Raw genomic sequence first — 25,000 nt, forward strand, 5'->3', positions numbered from 1 at the left:
CCTCAGACAGAGAATTGCCTACATGGAGAACTTGAATCTCCCTCTGACTCGGCTGGACGTAGTGGTAGAAATGCTCCGACTAATTCAGCAGGTTGCTCAGGAATGGAGAGAGGACTTCGTCGTGGTCCACTATCACTTAGTTATAGCTATACCAGCTCTACAAATACAAGCTGCCAAGGATCCTACGTATAACAACGTGTTCATCTGCTTTGGACCCTTTCACATTGAACTTGCGTATTTTGGTGCTCTGGGACACTTCCTCGATAGCTCTGGTGGCCCACAGATAGTCACAGAAACAGGCGTTCTTGCTCCGGGGTCGCTGAATGGATTTCTACGAGGAAAACACTTCAATCGGTGAGCTGAATGGATGCTATTCCAATATATCAATTAAACATGTATCATGTCGTGTCTTCTTCATTTTGATATTATACGAACAGCACATTTTGTATATTTATCATTGCAGATGTAAGCGGCTTCATCCTCTCCTCGCGACAGCTTTCAAAGTTCTCCACTTCCAGAAGTTTCTTCAAGACACTGATCTATTGCCTGAAATCTTTCTGACTGCAGTAGTATCTTCCAGACGAGATCTGACCCCTGATGCATTTCATGAGATAGAAGTAAGCAACGACTACACCATAGTCATGAAGAAGTATACAGAGTACACAGCACTGACCCTCAGCGGTCATCATGGGAACACAGCTAAGTTTTGGATGATGTACATCGATCTAGCCCATATCTTCTTGCGATTCAGTCGAGCGTATAGAACAAATGACCTGCAGCTCTTCATTTTCTCCTTGGGCCAAATGTGTCCCATCTTCTTTGCTGGGAATCGACATAACTACGCTCGATGGCTGGTTCGTAATTATCACAATCTGATGAACCTGGACAACACACATCCTGGTGTTCGAGAAGCCTTAGAAAATGGAGCTTTATCTGTGAGAAGAACCAACAAATCATTCTCGCGAACTCAAGTCAACATCACCCTCGAGCAGACAGTGAATGCTGATGCTGCATCAAAGCTGACAGGAATCACTTCGTTCAGTTAGTCCGACAGTGCGACACAGTGGTGGATGGTCACTAGAGCTGCCAGAAGTTGTATTGTTTGAAGCCTCCTCGACAAAGCTGGCTTGAAATTGAAGGAAGACGTCTCTCCAAATCGTTGAAACTGTATCGAGTCACCCGAGACAATAATGATCTCTCGAAGCTGCTTTACGCAATCAAGAATACCATGAACCCGTTTGATCAGAACATGAATGAAACCCTCCACTGCATCACGACTGGCGCCAGTGTACCAAATGATATCAAGGAGGATCACTTGGGGTTTCAAGTGAAAGGCCAGGAGTTGTGGGATAATTTAACAGCAGAGAGCTTCAACGATCAAGCTCGCTTCGAGAAACCAATCAGCAGAAGTAAGATCAAGAACTTTGCAAGTGCTGCTGTGAATAAAAACATCACCACCAAGGACCAGAAGGTAGTCGAACTACAAGGGACCAGAGACCTGTTTGGAAGGCTACTCTACATCAGTACGTTGGAAAGGATAGATATTGAGAAAGTCTTTCAATATCCACTGACTCCAATTGCACTCACACTAGCGCACGTGGATGGTAGCATCAACAAAACCGACAAGTCAAAGCTTCTGCACAAGCTGGAGGGAATGGTTGAAAGCGAGAAACCAAGAGATATTGACGCCACATTAGTCGATGCGATGTTCCTGCTACACACATTGCTGAATCTCCCTCCCACATGTGGTGGGGTCGGTGAAGTAATCCTCCGACGGTTGTGTGAGACGTCACCACGCACTGATCTTGTTTGTGATACGTACATCACTCCGAGTATCAAAGAGGCTGAGACGAGGGTCAGAAGAAATGACGTTTGCTGTAACAGGTCCTGAACAGAAGTGGCCTCAGAATTGGCAAATAGCTCTTCAGTCATGTTTCTTCAAAGCAGGATTCCTCTGCTTCCTTGCAAACGAATGGAAGAACAACAGATATGCGAGCATCCTGAAGGATCACATTGTGGTCATGGGTCTGGATGGTGTCTGCTACACATTCAGAGAAAACGGAGGGAGTGTATTCAGAGAAGATACAGAGGCATTGAACTGCCAACATGAAGAAACTGACACTCGACTTGTGTTTCATCTTCATCATATCACGAAAGTATCACCAGCCGCAACGATGAGGGTCAGAAGCAATGACACGGATGTCCTCGTGGTTCTGTTGTGCTACACAGGTGCCGCACATGACTGCCCAAACGTATGGATGGATGTTGGACTCAGCAGTAACAACACCAGGCGATACATCAGTATTCCCAACATGGTTGATGAATTGGAGTCTATGGTCCTGCAAGCTCTTCCTGGACTTCATGCATTTACTGGTACCGACTTCACAGCATCCTTCATGAACAAAGGAAAACAGAGACACCTTGACATCATGATGAAATACGAACAGTTCATCTCAGCGTTTTCCATGCTGGGGAGCACCACAATGTGCCTGATGAAAGAGTTTTGACAATTGAGCATTTTGTATGCTCGCTGTATGGGAAACATGACTTGCTCAGCGTTGACACTGCCCGCTATGTTATGTTTCAACACACATATGCGCCAAGACAGCTGGGGGATCCACTGGAGAAGATCAAGGGTGTAAACCCAAGCAGCATGCTGCCTTGTCAATCCGTTCTGATCAAGAAAATCAAGAGAGCAAATTATGTTGCCTCTCTGTTGAAGAAAGCAGCACGTCAAGACCCATCGAGCTTATGTGGCCAGCCATGCCAACACGGATGGATCCTGGTTGATGGAAGCTATGCAATCGATTGGTTTGATGGTGATCAGATGCCACGCCATATCAGCCAGATCCTCAGTGAAAAGGAATCAGTCATCGAATCAGAGGACGACGAGGATGTGGAAATGTCGCACGGAGAACTTTTGTATGGATCAGATGAATTGGACGTGGATGGCAATGATTGGAGATGAGCAAAATGGAAAGCTCATTGTGTGATGACGGTTCAGATACATTCATGGATTCATTATAAAACTGAAGATTACCAAGACACTTATCCAGATCTATAGGAACATATTGAACAAAAGTCAATAGATTTGCATGCTCATTTTCCAAACTTCTCAACGCATTGCTATTTATACACGTGGATGACAACCATTTCATTTACTAGAAAGATATATGTGATAATCATGATTATGTTGTTATACATTGTTAACAATTTTGTCGTATTATGATAATGTCAATAAATCACTATATTGTAATTAAAACGGAGCCTCGACTTATTTAACATTTACATGTATATTCCAAGAATCATCGGAAATTGCAATATTTTCCAAGTAACCCCATGTATACTCTTTTTTTTCATTACTCTGCAAAAATATAAACCATTTTGTGTGATTGTTTTTGCATATGAAAGGGGAATGATAGTTCTTCACAAATACACAAAAAAACATAAGATGATAAAATGCGCCGGTAAGTAAAATTGGGATTAATCATTGAAATCAGGCGAATCCAACTTTTTTGAAGTCAAATTGAGAAACAGAATAGTTCATAGAATCCGGCCAACGATAAGCTTTAGCATGATCTCATTTTTGGGTGTAGCTATTGGGCTTGGGTTAAAATTAATTACTTATAAAGTTCGTTCGGAACGTTTACCAAATGAAATGCGTTCATGGGAAATTATAGGGTACCCATATGAAAGCGCGATTTGTGAAAAACTGTACAAGTGGATTTTTATCAGACCAGCATATTCGAATTCTACAGACATGTTCACTCTGGAAACAACTCTCAGACCTTTTGGCAAACAAAACACAAATAAACTTTTGTGGGCTCTTGGGCTATTTCTTTAGCAGCTGACGCAATGGTGTCGTGATGGTCGACATGTTGGGTATGAACCGACTGAGGTAATTAACCACCCCCAGAACTCACTGGAGCTCCAGACGTGACTGAGGAGTTGGCAGTTCCAACACGCTTTGCACCATGTCGTCACCCGGACGAACCCCAGCAGAGGTGAGGACATGACCCATGTATTTTAAATCTGCAACCTTCCACTGGATCTTGTTTGGGTTGAATTTGACATTTTTTCTGTCATGCACGTCCCAGTACCTTGCGTGCAATGGCGTTGTGCTCAGTAATGGTGGTTGCAGCAAGAATCATGTCATCTGCGATGCAGAAGACCCCATCAATGACTCCAATTGTGCTCTCATTCCTCTCTTGGAGAACTTCACTGGCTGATGTCACACCGAACGGTCGATGGTCAAGACGACGACGACGACGACCCAGAAGAGCATTAAAAGTGCACTTGAGGGCACTCTCTTGATCTAAATGAACCTGCCAGAAAGAGTCCTTTTGGTCAAATATACTGAAGACCTTCTTTTCGGCGAGTTGACCCATGACTTCATCTGTTGTAGGGATGGGGTGGTGCTCATGTTTAATGGCCTTGTTGAGATTCCTGGGGTCGAGACACAAACGCAACGATTTATCTTTCTTCTCGATGACTACAAGATTATGCACCAAGTCCGTTGGTCCATCCACCTTGGAAATGATACGCTGTGCCTCAATGTCAAGCAGTTTGGTTTTCAAGTGCTCATGTCGGCTGAGAGGCACATGACAAGGTGGCTCGATGACTGAATAAATGGACGGATCCAGTTCAATGTGGTACGGTGTGTCGAACTTCCCCAGGCCAGTGAACAAATCTGCATAATCAGTCTTGACTTTGTCCAGTGTAAGGTCAGGCTTTGTTGAAGTGACGTGACAGCCTCGACAAACAGAAACTGACTGTTGGGGCCCTTCTGGATAAGACCCAGGCATGTCAACGCGTGAGAATATGAGGTGCTTTGGTGTCGATCACATAGAGGTCGAAGCACCCCGGTGATGACCCAGCAGAGCAAAGTAGCTTGGCCACTTCATGATGAGGTGTTTTCAATAGGATCATTGAGTTAATAGTCTTGACTGGCTTTTCCATGGAATTGAATATTCTGCGAGGGAGTATCGATTCCTATGCTCAAGTCAACCTTCACCTTTACCCTATGACCATTGATGTTGATGTTCGCAAACCAAGAGACGTTTGGCTTCATGAACTGCATGTCTCCTACCAGCAGTGTAGACACGCCATCAATGTACAAATCACTGAGAGACGGCAGTTTCGTTGAGGCTGTGCTCGTCGCCAATGAATGGACATGCTTGGATTGTCAGCAGACCTCTGTAAAATGGTTCTGCTTATTACAGTTCTTGCAGCATTTCCCAAAGGCAGGGCATTGGCGAGGTTGATGAATATGCCCGCATTTCCCACAATTTTGGGCGTGCTTATTGCTCGTGGTCGACCAATGCTTGGGTGCAAAGGGACCCTTTCCAGCAGACTTGAGACTGCAGCACCCTTGGCAGCAAATCAAGTCAATGTCTTGGGAGAGCCTGGTGGAAGGGCCGATGTGAGAGTCGACGTCATGGCCCTTGCATGCGATATACTCGACTCAGCATCCAAACAGAGAGTTACATTTTTTCTAAAGTCAGTCTCGGTTCACGTAAGAGATGCTCTTTTAAGGTGAGGTTGCACATGGAATTTTTTTTTTATCCCTGATCATATTATCAGTCTCGGTGAATTCACATGCATTCACAGCTTGTTCAAGTATGATTCGAATGCCTGAGCTTCAGACTAGGCAAATTCCCAGAACTTGAATCGCTCATGGACTTCCACTGGTTGCAGTACGTGTTGAATGCCTCTGAGAGTTTTGAATACCTTCGAAGCAACCACTGATTCAAATGGGAGGTTCTCGTATACATCCACAGCATCTGGCCTTGCACAGTTCAGCAAGATGGCGACCTTTCGACTGTTAGTTGTCGACTTGAGGCCGGCAGCCTCAAGATACCAGTCAATGGTCCTTACTCCAGCGTCGCCATTTCTCAGCTACATTCCCATCTAGCCGGAGGCCCGGAGATAACCAGGCGGTTTAAATTCCATCACCGTTGATGAAGAAAATCCCGAATCTCTGACACCATGTAATGATGACGAACACGAATAGTATCACCTTGCGTGGACCAACTGCCAGATTTATTGGCGCATGCACACATACGTACAGGCCAGAGGAATACAGCCAATCAAGCAAGCATATATTTCACAACATCATTAAACTAGTCATTCATGGTGACTATGGCTAAGATTGTCAGACAAAATTTTTTTATGACAGTGGGACTTGCAAATGCAAGCAGTCCATGTCCAAAGTGAGGTGTTGCTGTTGAGAGCAATAATGAAATGCACACAAAATAATGCACATTTGTTTAGTGTGACAGTAGATTGAAACAAGTCCAATAAAATGTAATTCAACCACTTGTTGATGCAATCCTTTGAATTTTTGGTTCAACAACTTGCAAAATTTGGTCAAACTTACATCATGGAATGCAGCTCAATGTAGTTTTCACAATATGTAAGCTTTTGTAAAGGAAATCAATACATTCCCACTGCCAAACTAAAGCAGGTTGATATGCAAGGCTTCCAATTTACTTGAGCCATCAATGTGGTGACAATATAGAGGAGTGTCTTCCCCGACAATTTGTCATAATTTAAATAATGACTATTTTCTTTTTCTTTGTTTTTAACAGTATTGAAGTTCGTGGAGGAGCTGTAAGACATAGTGAAACAGGACTGTTACATGGAAGGGGTGGGGGGTGGTAGAGTCCATAGCTAGGCTGCGGTAAGTCCATGGTCCATGGTCCATGTGTTTTGAGTAGGTTAGATTGCTATGTATCATGGGCATACCTGTCAGAGCAAGTCATCTTGTTACATGTGAAACTGAAGAGGTAGCATACATAATTTAAAGACAGGATAATCAGGATAATATTGTATGCATAAACACCTCTTGTTTGCAGACTGGGCCAAGTGAGGACTTCCGGCCACAAAAAGGCACACAAGCACTAGAAGCTTTAAAATGACCAATCACGATCTGTCTGGCCAGTGTGTGCAAGCCACAGTGGCCTAATGTGCTATGGAGCCCTGGAAGAGGGGAAAGACTTATTGGGGATGCCCCATACGTGGGATGGCCCAGATGAAGGAACCTTCCACAAGAGCAGGTAGCGAATCTCTTGGAACCCCAAGTCGAAAAACCAGTTAAAACCAGTACACATTTTCAACTGGTCTCTATTGGTTCTAATTGGTCTTTAACTGGTCTCTATTGGTTTCAACTGGTACCAGTTAAATTCAGTCAGAATTCCAATTTCCCAGTTGAAAAAACCAGTGGCTCATATTTGTACCAGTTAAAGTCTTACTGGTTCCAGTTGATACCAGTTGCAATGTACTGGTCTCCCAGTTGATACCAGTTACAATGTACTGGTCCCAGTTGATACCAGTTAATTAAATACATGTATTTCAACTGGTAATATATCACTCTATTCCAATTTCCATATTAAAACCAGTAAGAAACCAACTGGCTTTACTGGTACCAGTTGGCTACTGGTTTTCAACTGGTACCAGTTGACCAGTAAGCTACTGGTCTTTACTGGTTTTTTGACCTGGGACGCAATAGGAAAGGGTAGTCTCAGAGAGCTCCCAGTGTGGAGACAAAAGTTGTTCGGAGAAGAAAGGTTTTGAGAGATCATCATGAAGTAGTGCTGGAAAAAGGGCAGTTTCCATGAGGGCTGGATTGAGACGGACGTAGGCACAGAGTTGAATGGAACCTTGGGACAAAAGATCGCTCTCTGTTATTTTTCTCTCTCGTTTTGCTCCGTCTCTCTTAATCTCTAGCTCTCGTCATCTTGGGCACTCTCTGTCACTGGCTTGCCTCATCCTTGGCTTTTCTTTATTGCTGGCACTCTGAAATGTGGATGCTGTTCTCGAGCTGCACAATCACCCTGCGCTCCATGCATCGCCAAAGGGAAGTCCTCGCCTGCATTATGCCATTGCTTTGTAGAAGTGGTCTGTGGCGCCTAGTCGGGTTAGGAATTGTTCTTTATTTATTTCCCTGCATACAAGTTACATATTTCCTTCTTCCTGCTTGTGTCTGTTGATTTGCCTGGACTGTTTCAAAATGCTCATCTTGTCCACCTTTTTCCCAATATTTATTCATTTTAAATAAGGCCTTAAAAAAGTAAGAACTGTGTTCCATCCATTTGCCTACCATGTGTGTGCCATCAATTTCACTTCAACTGGGTGACTACAGGGAATAGTCAAGTAGTAGATTGATTTTACTGATTGCAGTAGTAAGAAACCAATGGGCCATTCCTGGGCAAAGGATCCCCAGTGCTGAGGCATAACACGTTCGTGAGCCTCAGACAAAAATAACAGTAAAAAGAGAGTGGGGCGGAACACACCAACAGCAAGGTTGAGGGACAAAATAGAGGGAACTTGGATAAATAAGGAATGTGGGGAAGAATGAGGGCAAGGGGAGGACACATGGGGTGAATGAGATGAAGACAGCCAGAAAATTTCAATCACAGAAGTGAAAGGAAAAACTGGAAACACAGAAAGTTAGGCTTTGGCTACATTTGGCCTACAGGTTTAGGGTAATGGGGTTAGTAAACGTGGTAATGTTAATAGTTAGAAAGCCGGGGGTTAATGGGGGAGGGGAGGGGCGATGGGAGAGAGGGGAGGATGCGGAGGGAGAAAGCTGAGGGATAATGGGGATAGAAATCATTGTTGTGGATGGGGGATGCCTGAGATAGTGGTGAAATGCTGTCTGGAAGCCCTGGGGGGACAAATGAAACTGAGAGACCAAGGAATTTGGTTCAATAGGTGGTTTAAAAAAAGAAGAAGAAAAAAAGGAATAAATGAGCCATTTCTCACCGCAGTTCTTACCCTTGTGCAATTTTAAATCTATTTTTTGTTTATTGTACTATATATGCATTAAAGATGGCTTCAAACAAGAAAATTTAAGAGATTGGAAGTCGCATGCTTTCACAGCCTCTGAATATACATGTTTTCATGTTCAATATTTTTCAGGAATATGAATGTGCAAAATGATAAGCTTGTGAAAGTAATTACTTTATTTTTGGAATGTTCACATATACAAATAGAAGGATACTCAGTAGAGCGCATACCTCCACCACACAATGCCTGATCCAGTACAACAAATTGGGCCCAATAACTTTTTGAAATATCATGCTATATATATTTTTTTGGCCACATCTCTCAATGGTGAAGAATCACTTTGTAGAATTTAAAAAAATTATCGTATCCAGATCTGGATTTGGATCTTCACCAAAATTGATCGATCCTTCCATATCACACACCCAACTATGTCCACCAAGTTTCGCCCGAATCCATCCACAACTTTGAGATATCGCAATATCTATCATTTTTGGCCTCCATTCTCAATAGTGAAGAATCAATTTAAAATTCTAGTTGCCAGATCAGATCAGATCCAGATCTTCAAAAAAAAATAAATCAATTTGTCCTTGCCTGCCCACCAAATTTCATCCAAATTCGTCCAAATATTTTTGAGATATCCTGCATACACACACAAACAAAGAGACAGACAGACGAAAACATAACCTCCTTCCACCTTTGGTGGCAGAGATAAAAATTAGCTTCGTTGAAATAAAAAAGGCAAAATTAAGCAATTTAACTAGCATGGACTTTGTGAGTGCACAGTGTTTTCAGATTGCTCTCAGGCAACAGATTAAAATACATCAACTGCAAAAGCTCTTCCCTTAGAAAAAAAAAAACTAATTACAAATCGCATTTTATACACGAAAGTGCTGTTCACCCATGTTCAGAATGACACTGACAAAAGTATAAATTGACCTTTGAGAAACTCTTCTATACCACTTAGGTGATCAGTCAAATTAAATCAAGTCGATTTGTCCATGAAAAATAAAGCTGACAAAATAAAAGGCAGATGAGAAAGCCAAGGGACAACCAACCGATAGGTCAGCTTAAAGGAGGTGGAAGCAGGAACCAAGAGAGGAGATGGGGTGGTGGGGGGGGGGATGGTGTGGTAGCTTTTAGAGGAAAAATAAAAAAGGAAAATGAATGAGTGATAAGAAATCAGCAATGGGATTGGGATAAGAGGGAGAGGAAGGAGAGTGGTTGGAAGCTATAGCTGTTCAAAAATGACTTGATAATGATGAATTAATTCAGGTATTGAAAAAACAATTGTTCCTCCCCAACTGTTGAAATAAAAATGTTAAAAAAAAAACATCCCTTTACCCCCAGGCAATGAATTATTCCATTGATGAACCAAGCAATGAACAAAGCCTTGGGGATACAAGGGTGTTCGTGAAAAATGAATGTCACATTGTCTGGCAGCCACATTGGACTGAAAAGAAATCTTTTTAAAAAAAATCCCTTGAACCGCTTCATCAAATTGACATGAAACTTCACAATGATGATATATTCGTCATGGGGAATACGAGTTTTAAATTTCAACCTGATAGATGCATGGTCTGGTAGCCAAAATTATTTTATATTTTGATTCTCAGTTCAGGGATATAAATCAAACTTGGTGCAAGTATTTATAATGATATAATAATGTGGGCGGAGGAAACTCTGGTGGTGTCAAAGAATGCCTTGCTAGTTTTAGCTCACTTGGAACATAGTTCTGGGGAGCTTATAGGATGGCGCGTAGTCAGTATGTCAATCCGTCAGTCCACAAATACTTGCAGCTTCTTCTCTGAAACTTCACATTTGATTTTGATGAAACTTGACTACATCCTTCACCACCCGTAATGTCCCAAAGTTTGTTCACCACAGTAAAAAAAATCATGGTCCAAGACAGTATACAGGGGGTTGCCCCCCAAAAGAGGTATTTGCTTTCTTCTCAGAAACTACACACACAATTCCAATGAAACTTGACCACCACCTTTATCACCCATGATGTACTAAGGTTTGTTCACAGCATGAAAAAATAAAAATAAATAACAATAAAAAGAAAGAAATAAAAAAAATCAGGGTCTTGGGGATTTATGGGGGGAAGTCCCCCAAAATATGTATTTGCTATAACATTGGTTTATTTTTCCGATTCCAATCCCTTGTTGACTTCCTCCTTAGTATCATTATTCGACCAGGTGAGCACCCAGGGGTACTGCCCCTATTTTTTTTTAAATGTTGTGAAGAGGTTTCATGAAAGAGAAATGTTTTATTCAGTTTGGGGATATCACAAAGAAGAGATAGGAAAATGAGTAACTGTCCAATGAGATTGCAGTTTGGAAAAAGATTTCCGATGTTTTTGGTTGTTGGTTGCTAGTTTCTCCCTCTGTCCCTCACCCCCAACCCGCCCCCCACCCCCACGGAGTTTTTTTTCCATGCTTTTTTTCTTTTCCGAGTGAGGAAGAGATGTTTATTTTAATTTTTGATGGACTGCAGGATCAGAAGTAATATAACAATAACTGGAATAAAAGGAGTAAAATCAAGGCAAAAGACTGAGGGGAGGCACAATCCACTATCACAGGTAGGCCGGACTCAACTTGGGAAGAAAATTAAATGAGTCAACAAAGCAGGATATGGTTTGGGACAGAAAAATTGATAAAAAAAAAAATAAGAAAAGCAAAGCATGAATAAAAACGAAACAGCCACACACAACGTAAATAAATGGTCAGGGGAACTTCGCTTCGAAGAACTGGTAGATAACCCATTATTTAAAATGATTTAAACAGCTGACCCCATAATAATACTTGGAAACAAATCAAAATATAATTACCAAACCAACAAAACAAGATTACCATCCAAGAGACAACTAGGCAGAAAAATCTCCAAACCAGGCCAACCTTTAACTGCAAGCATTGCTTATTTTGATGGAATTAAGACTTTATCATGATCTCAACAAGTGCTGGCACTTACTATGGAAGAGTGTCACAGTTTATCCCAGAAGTACAGAGGTTTGTTTGCTTTGTATATAATAATAATCAGAAGCCCCTCAACTCTCGAGTGCTGTTTATGTTATCAGCGAATGCTGTTTTGCAGCAAACGAGTTGGATACAAATCAAGAACCATTCTCAAATCCTATCGGCAAGATTAATAAGGACATATGAGCAAGCCACATACGAGTTACTCAATATCTTCTGCACAAACATTAACCCTATCTAACTCAACCCTCTAATTTGCAGGTTTCTTTAAAACCTCTCCCTCCCTTCTTATTGCATTGACCTACTAGCCCACAGTCTGTGTTGTGTGTGCGGTGTGTTAACTGCTGTGTGTGCGGTGAAGAACAGCTTTAAAGTTAAAGGGATCCTATGTTGTATGCAGCCACTGCCTAGCCAACCATTCCTTCGCAACCATTTAATTGGAGTGCTTGCTTTAGTTGTTAAGCCACTTGCCGAGTGTCGATGTCAGTCAATGGCTTTTTGCATTCAGTATCCAAACTCCTCCACGAGCCTAGATTTTGTATACAAAAAGGGCAAATATGCTATTTTGTACCTTCATCGATGTCTCCAGGCACTGGATAAAAAGATAATCCAAGTGAGATAAGCGCAGCCACTTCCAGGATGATAAGTGTAACGTCTTGGAGCGCTTCCCACACTAACTGCAAGAACGTTTTGGGCTTCTTTGGGGGGATAAAGTTCTGGCCAAAAATTGTTCTCCGTCTGTTCATGTCAGCCACATCACCAGTGAGTCCTGCAAACAAGTAACAGAAACAGTAAGTCAAAATTACACAGTACAAAGACACAGCAAAAATCTATCCTCTCTCTCAGAAGAGTTTTGCTCACCGTGATACCTCTCCAGTCCATCTATACTAATAAATGGCAGTGTGTGTGTGTCTGTCTGCCTGTGTGTGTGTGTCTGCCTGTGTGTGTGTGTCTGCCTGTGTGTGTGTCTGCCTGTGTGTGTGTGTCTGCCTGTGTGTGTGTGTGTCTGCCTGTGTGTGTGTCTGCCTGTGTGTGTGTGTCTGCCTGTGTGTGTGTGTGTGTCTGCCTGTGTGTGTGTGTGTGTCTGCCTGTGTGTGTGTGTGTGTCTGCCTGTGTGTGTGTCTGCCTGTGTGTGTGTGTGTGTCTGCCTGTGTGTGTGTGTGTCTGCCTGTGTGTGTGTGTGTGTGTCTGCCTGTGTGTGTGTGTGTGTGTCTGCCTGTGTGTGTGTGTGTGTGTGTCTCCCTGTGTGTGTGTGTGTGTGTGTCTGCCTGTGTGTGTGTGTGTCTGCCTGTGTGTGTGTGTGTGTGTGTGTGTCTGCCTGTGTGTGTGTGTGTGTGTGTGTCTGCCTGTGTGTGTGTGTCTGCCTGTGTGTGTGTGTCTGCCTGTGTGTGTGTGTGTCTGCGTGTGTGTGTCTGCGTGTGTGTGTCTGCGTGTGTGTGTCTGCGTGTGTGTGTCTGCGTGTGTGTGTCTGCGTGTGTGTGTCTGCGTGTGTGTGTCTGCGTGTGTGTGTCTGCGTGTGTGTGTCTGCGTGTGTGTGTCTGCGTGTGTGTGTCTGCGTGTGTGTGTCTGCGTGTGTGTGTCTGCGTGTGTGTGTCTGCGTGTGTGTGTCTGCGTGTGTGTGTCTGCGTGTGTGTGTCTGCGTGTGTGTGTCTGCGTGTGTGTGTCTGCGTGTGTGTGTCTGCGTGTGTGTGTCTGCGTGTGTGTGTCTGCGTGTGTGTGTCTGCGTGTCTGCCTGCGTGTGTGTGTCTGCCTGCGTGTGTGTCTGCCTGCGTGTGTGTGTCTGCCTGCGTGTGTGTCTGCCTGCGTGTGTGTCTGCCTGCGTGTGTGTCTGCCTGCGTGTGTGTCTGCCTGCGTGTGTGTCTGCCTGCGTGTGTGTCTGCCTGCGTGTGTGTCTGCCTGCGTGTGTGTCTGCTGCGTGTGTGTCTGCCTGCGTGTGTGTCTGCCTGCGTGTGTGTCTGCCTGCGTGTGTGTCTGCCTGTGTGTCTGCGTGTGTGTCTGCGTGTGTGTCTGCGTGTGTGTCTGCGTGTGTGTCTGCGTGTGTGTCTGCGTGTGTGTCTGCGTGTGTGTCTCTGTGTGTGTCTCTCTGTGTGTCTCTGTGTGTGTCTCTCTGTGTGTCTGTGTGTGTGTCTCTCTGTGTGTCTGTGTGTGTGTCTCTGTGTGTGTCTCTCTGTGTGTGTGTGTCTGTGTCTGTGTGTGTGTGTCTGTGTGTGTGTGTGTGTCTGTGTGTCTGTGTGTGTGTGTGTGTGTGTGTCTGTGTGTGTGTCTGTGTGTCTGTGTGTCTGTGTGTGTGTGTCTGTGTGTGTGTGTGTGTCTGTGTGTGTGTGTGTGTGTGTGTGTGTGTGTGTGTGTGTGTGTGTGTGTGTCTGTGTGCGTGTCAGTCAGCGCGTGTGTGTGTGTCTCCATAACTCCAAAACCATAAACCCTAGCAGCCTGAAACTTTGCATGCATACAAGGAAAACTCCAAGGAAGTGCACAACAGAAAATTGGGAATTTGGGTTAATTAAAACACCCCTTTTGAGGATAATGAACGGCCTTATTTAATTATATCCTTTATCAGGTGCATTCTCGGTCACCACTCTCGATGGAGTCTGAAGGCATATCCTAGATAACTTCATTGGGGTCTGAAGCCACCATGTTTTTTGGCCTGCTCAACCATACCTCGACTTGGAACGGGCAGTAACGATTTCTTAACCATAAAGTTATTTTTCCACCTTCTTCTCTATTATCAAATGCCTGTTGATCAGAGCTGATAATTGCTGCATATATCACTTTTGTAAGTGGTAAAATTTTCAAATCAGGAGCTTGGAGCGATTTCATTATGATACAAGAGGATAGGATTTTCCACGATATACGCTCACGGATGAATTAAAGTATATCATCGGAATATTATTTCGATTTTGAGGATCGGATATCGTCTGGACGAAATAAGTGTTGAAATCTGGAGTGAAATCTGATGATTTCAAGAAATAATGAGTCTAATAACTAAGCCAATGTACCAATTTACTTTCAGCAAGCAAGGCTATGTTCCCTCCTTCTCCATATATACACAAGAAAATGTGAACTTTCCAAAGCAAAACATGTCTTTTTCTACTGTTTGGAAAATTATTTTGAGTAAACAAAAGATGTAAGAATGTACCAAAATTAACCAGCTTAATTGAGCTATATGACAATGATATTCACTGCTTGACCTCATGCCCTGTGCCACAGAGGGACTGCTTAGTCATAGCATCTGCCAGATCTGTGTCTATATTTTTGGAGGTTTTGTGAGGTGCTCGACAGGGAATCAAAGCAAACCTGGTGAAAAACAGATGTCTTAAAATAAAGTTACAACGTTTGCACGGACAGCGAACGATATACCACATGATGCATGCACAGACGAGCAGGCAACATGGCAGATTAATTATCTGCAATGTTTGTTTCACGGGCGATTAAACTTTGCGATGTCTCCAGGGTTGTTCTACATTAAACAGCAACTCTTTAGTGAAAAGTCATTTGAACTAATTCATATTATTTCTTTAACTGCTCTGTGTGTGGTGAAGACCAGCTTTAAAGTTAAAGGGATGCTATGTGGTATGCAGCCACTGCCTGACCAGCCATTCCTTCACAACCATTTAATTGGAGTGCTTGCTTTAGTGTTTAAGCCACTTGCCGAGTGTCGATAGCGGTACCATGCTGCGTCATTCCGACTGAATCATTCACTCACTGCAGACGTGTGGTTCATGTTCCGTCATCCCAAGTGAGTGGTTCGTGCTCCTTCATCCCGAGGCGAGTGGGTGTGAAATAACACCCATTTTCCGAGCCATTTGCCATATTAACGTGTTTTATAAATTACTGAGCCAAATATTCTTTCCACCCGTCACATGCAGTTGTTTATAAAGAATAATGTTTGTGAACATATCCCTGAAATGTCTAGATCAATGCAACATTATTTTTCAGTGACAGCTACTCAAGGTTTTTGCATTGTACACAGCATTTACTGTAGTCAGTAATTACACGGACTCCAACCTGCCGATTCCTGGAAAAAAAAAAAACAATTTTAAACAATGACACAAGTTGTAAAAGAAATTTTGGTGAATGTCTCAGCACTGTACTGTCCCTTGTGTCTTTTAAACAAATCAGGGAGATGTGCTATTGGGTAAAGCAGGACACAAGCCTGTCAATATAAATGACTGCGATTCAATAAATTAATTTTATTGACCATAATCACTCATGTATAATCCACTATCATATATGTATGTATATATATATATATATATATATATATATATATATATATATATATATATATATATATAGATATATATGTGGGGCACTTTTCAGATAAAAGTCACGAAAATACCAGTTTATATGTACAACCCACACCCAAAAAATGAACTCGAGCACAGGGCTGGAAATTTAGTTATCTCAGAAGCATTGATTTGCCGATCGATGGAGAGACACATTTTAGATGGTGTGTAATTCAGCATAACAGATGACTTCTAACTTGTATGAAACACAAGAGTATGATGAACGAGGTGGCCTGTTGATTGTACTGAACTCTTACTGAGTGATATGTAACATCTATCAGATTTGCACAGTATTTATAGCTTAGTAGAATATAAGACCTGTCACTTCACTGATGGATATACCAATCTTTGCTGTGATGGCTAATCAATAGGGCAAGAAGAAAAAGGCTTCCGAGTGCAGGGATAACTAGCATTGCAAGTTGGTTTTTGCAGATTCGCCACGTTGTTTCCATGTACCCATTTGTAAAAAAAAAAAAAAAAAAAAAAAAAAAAAATCATCACAAACCTTCCCGGGAGTTTCCTGAATCCACCATAGTCCGATTTATTGAAATCAGTTAATCCGTTCAAGTTATAACACGATAGACAAAAAAACAGACAGGCCAAAATATACATGCAGAGAGATAGATTAGTAACTCTCAAGTCTTAAGCAAGTCATAAGCTTAAGGTAATTCTCAGGCAGTCTGTTGTGCTGCAATTTACATTTGAATCCCCAAGCTCATTTTGCTGCAATGGTGGTGAATATATTTTTTTAAGTTTAGATAAAAGATTTTAAAAGCAAATAAACCATTTATAAATAAACAATTTAAAGTCTTCCATAAAAATAATTGTTATTCATAACAAAAAAAATGTAAAATGTTGCATAAGATATCCCACAATGCACTGCATTAAGATGGCAAACACAAAAATAAACCATCTTGCCAAAAGGTGAGCACGTGACTTCTTTAAGGTCACACTGAGGTGAACAGAGCTGCTATCCACCAGGAGCGACTCCTTGAGGAATATCTGCCTACGAGAGATTCCGATGAGAATCGTTCTACAGAGTAACCATGAAAAATATGCGTTTGCCTCATAACGTCACCAAATGACGTCATACGTCTCAAGCTTGACATATCTTGAAAGCACTCATCGAGGTGTTCAATTTGAGGTATTACACGACATGGTACCGAAGATTTCCAAATTTGACCTTGGGGTCAAAATATTTTTACCTTAGGCGCTAACCATGAAGGTCAAGGCCAATGGCCACCAAAAACTAATCAGCTGAGCGCCAGACCATACACGACATTCCATAAAGTTTGGAGATGATTCGATTAAAATTGCTCAAAAAATAAGGGTTTCGGTGACCTCCATGATTTACCGTAAAGTGACCTTGACCTTTATGTGTGCTGAAGGGTATTGTAATAATACTACGATATGTGTACCCACAAGAGTTTCCGATGAGAATTGTGCTCTACAGAGTGATATAAAGGTGAAAAATCCAATGATTACAGACACACAAACTAAAAATAAAACTTACCAAGTAACAGATATTGCAAAAACTTCGTTTTGGAAAGATAATAAAGGATGGTGCTGCGGCGGTGTGAGAAATCTGAAAAAAGAGAGCTTTCACTTTCGTGCAGCGGTCCACTAGCAAATCCCTTCTCTTTATACTCCCAAAATACAGAACCACTGGTCACCTCCACTCACTCATTCCTCTTTTGTGTATATATATATATATATATATATATATATATATATATATATATATATATATATATATATATATATATATATATATATAAAAACATATATATATATATATATATATATATATATATATATATATATATATATATATATATATATATATATATATATATATATATATATATATATTGTTGTGGTTACCAGATTCGCAAACCACCATTCAGGTCCCTTAGGTGAGGTATCTCGGTAAGTGCATGTGTAGTTAGGCCCAAACCCGTTGTCTAGTGGGAATACATGTCATTTATACGTGCTGCGACTCTTCAGGATAGCCGTTTTTCTTTTACTATCTTTATTTTGGACCAATCGCCACCATCACAACCACAACATCAACCACCGACCACAACCACCGCTTCACCACAACCGCCACGACCTTTACCGTCACAACTCGCCACCATCGCATCGCCGTCGTCTCGCGCCACTCATGGGCACCGATGCTGGACTCGTGTAGGGCGCACGTTGAACAGCGTGTACAAAATCACGGATTTTCTGCTTCAAAAACGGATCCAAAACGACACACGCCCACTTTTTGCCGTCCAATCGGTGAGCGAGGGGCGACTGGCCCGCCCCAGGGCGATCGATATATGCAAATTTGTGGATCAAAAGCCTTCACGCCCACTTTTTGTCGGGCAAGTGGGGAGCGAGTTGAAAGGTCAAAGGGAGGGGGTCAAAGGCGAAGTTGCGGGGGGATAAAAGGACGGTGTTCGTCAGTAAAGGTCGGAAGAAGGAGTAAAAAGTCGGAACGAGGAAGAAGGGAGTCGTAAAGGTCGGAACGAGGCGAAGGAGAGTCGGAACGGAGGGGACGAGCTGTGGAGAGGCGGCGAGTCGGACGAAGGGTGCTCGCGTCGTGCAAGGAGCTGCGCGCCCGAGGGAGGCCGGCAGCGCGACCTGGCCGAGGTGGAGACGCTCGTCGCACATAATAAAGATCCTCTATACCCCGAGCATCAGCAACCCCCCTCCTGTTTCCCCCCGCGCTGAGATAGTGCGACCAAGGGGGCCCCGTTCCCACCCCCTGCCAGGCACTGTCCACGAGGCCCGCGGGTTGCGGGGCCATCGCCGCTCCGCGTCTCATCACCAGACGGGTAGGCCCGACCAGGTCTCGGCCCCAGGCCTACCTCATTCTTGAGGGTATTTCTTTTCCTTGGTTTTGGGTATGTGTTGTCGGCGCCGTCTGTGAAGTAGAATTGTATAAGTGTTGCCGTGTGCTCGGTAGTCGGAATTAGCTCTGCACTGTGTTTTCACTTTTATGTTTGCTTTTTGTGTAAATGGAATTGTGTTTTCTTTTTTTTGTGTGCATTTGGTGGAATTGTATTTGTGTGCTTCCCGTGTGCCGAGAATAAATGTGCTTTATTGTTGAACTGTTCTCCCGCTTCGCTTCGTCTTTTCCTCCATTGAATCCCCATCTTGCTTCACGTAAAGGGTTGGTAGTGGGCTGAATACGCCCGATAATTAATCGAACCGTCGAGGTCGACGATAACACCGCTCGGTTATTCTGATAGTACGGAACGGGTCGCTTAAGTGGCCCGTGTCCGAAGTCGACCTGCGGCGAGGTGCGATCGCCCGGTCTACCCTCCGCGTGGGTACTTAGGTAGTTCGAATTTGGCGAGCAACCCTATCCCACGCGGGGGCTGATTGGCTCGATCGCGGTGTGACCGAAAGGTCCACCCGTGACTGGTTCCCGGCGTTAGTCCGAGAGGGTCACGACTGGATTGTCCGTCCGGTGGGCGACGTGCCGCGATTCGAGTTACGTGGCCGTCCGCACGCCGGCGGGCGCGAATCCGCAACACTGGTGTCAGGAGTGGGATACAAATTCATCGCCCTCCTCGCGGCACTGGTATCGGAGAACAGGAAAACGGGCTCTCCTGTCTCCGGCTAAATTCACGGGAATCGGTCCAGGGGTGAGAGAAGCGACCCCCGATTCCCTCCAAATTACGAGCGAGCAAATTAACCCTTCACGAGAAGCAAGATGGCGTCTCAAGGCGAGCGGGAGCCGGGGGTATTAGAAATGTATATGTGTAATAATGTAGAATCCATGGTCCAGGATGGAATCCCCGAGCAGGAAATGTTGATTGTGCAGGAACACGGACTCGCCCAACTGAACCCAGAACCTGAGGTGGGTGCGGCAGCGGCCGCGGTGTATGACACCTTCCCCCCCCCTCTCCACCAAAACCCTTCCCCGACCCCTGCCGAAACGGCTCACCCAAGCGCACCCGACATGACCCAGCTATACACCATGCTGGCAAAAATGTATGCGGAAACGACAGCGAAGATGATTGCGAACATGAACAAGCAAATGAATGAAATGAAGAACGGAATGAAAGGCATGAACGAAAAGATGGATGCGAATACACAAAAAATGGATGAAAAGATGGATACAAATACAAATGAAGTGAAAACGACGATGGATGCGAATACACAGCAAATGAGGGAAGAGATGAAAGAGCTGCGGGGTGAGACGCAGAACATGGGCCGATGCCTGCAGGCGGGCATGAAGGCCGTGACCAGGGAGCTGGGAATGGCGACTCCACGTGTGGGAGCAAACGAGCTGGGTGGGGGTGCAACGGCTGACAGGCCCGCGGTGGAGGCGGGTGAAAAATAATTCGTGGAACGTGTTGGGCGAGGGTCGTGACGATGACCGAAAGGGAAAAATTAAATGGGGAGACCAAAACGTGTGAGACGAGACACGAGGTGACGACAACGGAAATAATAGTTGAGACGAGGGAGGTAAAGGGTGAAGAGTTGGCAGAGACACGGGAGACAGAAAAATAGAGGGAAGACTACACGATGAAGATGGGGTAAGTGACGCACACACACACACGGAGGTAGTGGAGGATAATGGGGGTGAGCTCGCGGAGCGTGTAGGGACCCGGTGCGAGCAGCGGGATGGCCTCCTCCAGGAACGAGGGGAGGGAGTATGCCCCCTTGAGGCGAGTCACGACCAGGTGAGTTCGGTCGTGCTTTGCGAGGTTGAGGGACGAGTGCTGTGGACGGGTGCACGGAGAGCTTGGGGGGTATAGAGGCCCCGGAGACCCTTGTGGGGACACAAATCCCCAGTGTGGTTGTCCCTGTGTGTGTGGTGCAAGGTGTGAGTGCGTCCCCGTGTGTGGAAGCGACCCCGTGTGTGAGTGGTGTGGTGGCGATGGTGCTGGAGTGCGTGCTTCCCAGCACGCCGTGTATGAGTGAGGCACGGTGTGTGGATGAGGCACAGCGGTTGAGTGCCCTCACGTGTGTGGGTGAGGCACCGCGGGTGAGTGCCCCCGCGCGAGTGAATAGAGCACCACGTGTGAGTAGTATGGTTTGTGTGAGTAGTGAGGCACGCGTGAGTGAACGGCCGTGTGCAAGGTCGCTGTGTGCCAGGGAGACCGTGTGTGTGAGAGAGCGGTATGTGAGGGAGATGTCGGTTGGCATGCGGGAGCACGCAGCCGCGTCTCCCGGTGTGAATGTGATGGAGTGGACTGTGTGCGTCGTGACACGCAGGTGTGCGTGTGTGGAATGGAGACGGAGACGGCGACAGAGGAGAGAAAGCCGGGTAGCGGCTGTAGCTGTTTCGTGGACCGTGCCGGGTTCACCCAGCAGTGAGCACGCGGTTCGTGCTGTGCAACGCACGAGACCGCCACGTGCTCGCTTGCGAGAGTGAAGTCCCGGTCCGGAAACGCACGCGGTGGATTTGCCGATCCCGCGGACGGACAAAGTTTAGGCAGGTAAATGGATTTGGACCGGACGGGTTCTCCACGCGATCGTGTGTGTTAAGCTCCAACGGGCAAAGCACATGTGTTCGCGTGGGGAACCCCTCGAGACGTGTGGCTTGTGTTTTTTTTTTTATGCGCACGGTGACGTCATGGCTGCACGTGGGGTTGGAATTCGGCAGGAGGGGTATCTCTGCCGGATGGTCCCGTCCAAGGAGGGACGAGGAACACGTGCAGCTGCATGACGTCACGGGCAGTCGCAGGTGCAAAGTGCGCGAGCTCTGAGTTGCCGCGCAGGTGCTGCGCATGAAAAAAAAAAAAAAAAGAAGCAAGCCTCACTTTCGGGTGTACAGGATTCCTGGGAAAGGGGTGAAAGACCCCCTTACCCTGGGCACAGGATGGAAACTAGTTAGGGGGAAGGGTTAGCTTAGTTAGACCGACTTCATGGGGCAGGGGTAAGTCCTCATGGAGTCCGTGGAATGGATTAGTTAGAGGGATTTAGTGAGCTTTAGGTTGGGAAATAAAATGATTTATTTGGAGACATGGACAGACTTATGAATGTGTAGAGGGGACGTAGTTTAGCTACGTAGTGTTAAAAGGAACGTGCTACTAGTTTAAGGGACGACGTGGGAGCACGAGTTAGTTAGGGGATGTAGTTAGAAGAATGGTAGAGTTCAGTGGTGTGTGTGTTGAAGAGTTGGTGAGTTATGAGGTGAAGACATGTTGAGTGAGGTGGAAGCATGTGCTTGGTGAGTGAGTGAGGCCAGCGGGTCTGTGTGTGTGGAGTGAATGGGGAATGCATGGTGCGATGAGTGATTGGGGGGAGGAGTGACTCCCGCCCAAGGGACCCCGGGGTCAGAGTAAAGTGAGTTAGCTGGGTTAGTCAAATTGAAAAATGGAGGTCGTTTTGTTGTTGGTGGGAGTGTAGGCTCGAAACCCATTTGGAGGGGTGCAGGAGCCCTGTTGACGGGCTTGGGAGCGTGGCTGCGAAAGGTGAGTATCGCTGAGTGGGTACCCCGGGCACCAGGCTAGTCGGCCGCGGTAGGCCAAGGGCCCATGTGGGGCCGGGATAGAGTAGTGGGCACGGGTGCGCCTGCTTGGTGCGGGGGCCCGGGGCGCCATTAGCCGCGTGGGCAGTGCAGTGGGCACGGGTGACCCTCGGAAAGGGGCCCGGGAGGCCGGCCTGCCACGTGTGCGTTTCAGGGGAGGTGCCATGGGGGGCACTCCCCGGTGTTAGGGAGCTGGTAGGCTCGGAGGCAGTGTAGTGCCCGGGGGTGCCATAGCGGGAGATTCGGCAGAGGGTCGTGCCTGCCAAAGGGAGCCACGTGTCCCAGCCAGGAGACCGTGTGAGGGCACGGAGCGAAAATTGGGGGGCGAGGCCCGAAATTGTAAGGACACCAACACAGGCGACGGGAATCTGGGTTGTTAGAACCAATAGTTTAAGCGAGAGGCGCTTGTTGAAAGCCCCGGGGTAGTTTAACAGTTAAATGGATAGGGTAGATTAGGAGATGTACCCCTCCGCACCATCCATCCCCTCGCTGTCGTTGTGGGCCGCTGGACCCACTTGGTGTTAAGATCGCCGAACTCTGGGGAGGCCATTCTGAGGCTTCGTTGGGCCTCGACACAGGACGCTAGCTCTCCCTTATTCCCCTCCGGGAAGGGAACGTAGGGGTTGGGAGTAGGCTAGGTGACAGGATAGGTTAGCCGAACAAGGACGATAAAGGGGGTTAGGGGACGATTTATAGTGGGGGAGTAAAAATAAAAACAACAAAAAAAATAAGTTGGGGCTAAATTGGGGTTTGACAAATTAAGGGAGTGGGTATGTACAGTGACAGGCAAAGGCGATAGGTTGGGAGGGAGACGGGTAGGTAGGTCCGAGCCCGCCTTCCAAGTGGCCAGCACCACCGCACTCCCTCCACCAACTTCCACTGACGGCAAAAGCTGGCCAGCTTCATCTGCTGGCTGTTTTTCTTCAAGGCCTGTGCCGGCCAGTTCATCTGCCGGCTGTGTTTGCCTGCAGCGGCCTTCTTCTGCGGGCTGCGTTTGCCTGCTGCCTTTGCCATGCCATGCCCACTGCCCACGTTCACCAGCCCCGTTCAATTTTTGCTTTGCCCCCCCCCCCCTGTTCATTTCCATGTGCGCCAGGATCAAGGCAACAGTTTGCAAGCTGCGAGAACTGCCCTGTTGGCAGCTACAACACGGGCCTGCAGTGGCGGCCCGTGCACCGTGTTTGTATTCATGCATCCATTCGTTGTGCTCATTGCGTGTGCCACTTGAGCTGGCACGGAGACTGCGTTTGTGCAGCCCAAGCACCGTTGTGGTTCACTGAGTTCAGTTCAAAAGGGAAGGCCTTGGACTGCGTGTGAGCAGCCAGCCACGTTCCCTGTCACCTGCATTGTTTGAGTCAGAGACTGCATGTGGGCAGCCTGGCTCCCTGCGAACTGCTTTTCTTTTGCAGAGTTCAATGATCCTGGGCCATGGTTTAGTGTAAAATTTGTAAGTTAAGGTTAAGATGTACTGTAAATATGAGTGCGCCCCCGGCATGTATGTCTTAGCGCCGGCAATTTTATTTAAGTCGTCCGTGTGAGTGAGTTTGTTTAGGTAGTTACGCAGCCCTCAGGTTATTTATTTTGGGGACACGAATACCATGAATGTCGCACTCAGGGATCCGTAGGTAAAATGTACTAGGGGAAAACTACACATGATGGCACACGAAAATTTGACGACTCGGGACGAGTCTGTAAAAAGGGAAGGGGGTAGTGTTGTGGTTACCAGATTCGCAAACCACCATTCAGGTCCCTTAGGTGAGGTATCTCGGTAAGTGCATGTGTAGTTAGGCCCAAACCCGTTGTCTAGTGGGAATACATGTCATTTATACGTGCTGCGACTCTTCAGGATAGCCGTTTTCTTTTACTATCTTTATTTTGGACCAATCGCCACCATCACAACCACAACATCAACCACCGACCACAACCACCGCTTCACCACAACCGCCACGACCTTTACCGTCACAACTCGCCACCATCGCATCGCCGTCGTCTCGCGCCACTCATGGGCACCGATGCTGGACTCGTGTAGGGCGCACGTTGAACAGCGTGTACAAAATCACGGATTTTCTGCTTCAAAAACGGATCCAAAACGACACACGCCCACTTTTTGCCGTCCAATCGGTGAGCGAGGGGCGGGTGGCCCCGCCCCAGGGCGATCGATATATGCAAATTTGTGGATCAAAAAGCCTTCACGCCCACTTTTTGTCGGGCCAATGGGGAGCGAGTTGAAAGGTCAAAGGGAGGGGGTCAAAGGCGAAGTTACGGGGGGATAAAAGGACGGTGTTCGTCAGTAAAGGTCGGAAGAAGGAGTAAAAAGTCGGAACGAGGAAGAAGGGAGTCGTAAAGGTCGGAACGAGGCGAAGGAGAGTCGGAACGGAGGGGACGAGCTGTGGAGAGGCGGCGAGTCGGACGAAGGGTGCTCGCGTCGTGCAAGGAGCTGCGCGCCCGAGGGAGGCCGGCAGCGCGACCTGGCC

General features: G+C 45.9%; 1 protein-coding gene across 5 annotated transcripts in view; it reads right to left on the reverse strand.

Annotated features, from left to right (window-relative positions):
- LOC147032721 (plasma membrane calcium-transporting ATPase 2-like) overlaps positions 1-25,000 on the reverse strand; it is a 250,392-nt gene that overhangs the window by 40,655 nt on the left and 184,737 nt on the right. For all 5 annotated transcript variants that reach the window (XM_085870568.1, XM_085870570.1, XM_085870572.1 and 2 more), the window contains exon 4: positions 12,337-12,534. In XM_085870568.1, coding sequence (XP_085726694.1) covers positions 12,337-12,534 — 198 coding nt within the window. The remainder of the gene's footprint in view (positions 1-12,336; positions 12,535-25,000) is intronic.

The sequence above is a fragment of the Eptatretus burgeri genome, chromosome 2 (assembly GCF_056783735.1).
Source record: "Eptatretus burgeri isolate ZD-2024b chromosome 2, Ebu_testis_v1, whole genome shotgun sequence".
In the NCBI taxonomy this organism is placed as follows: domain Eukaryota; kingdom Metazoa; phylum Chordata; class Myxini; order Myxiniformes; family Myxinidae; genus Eptatretus; species Eptatretus burgeri.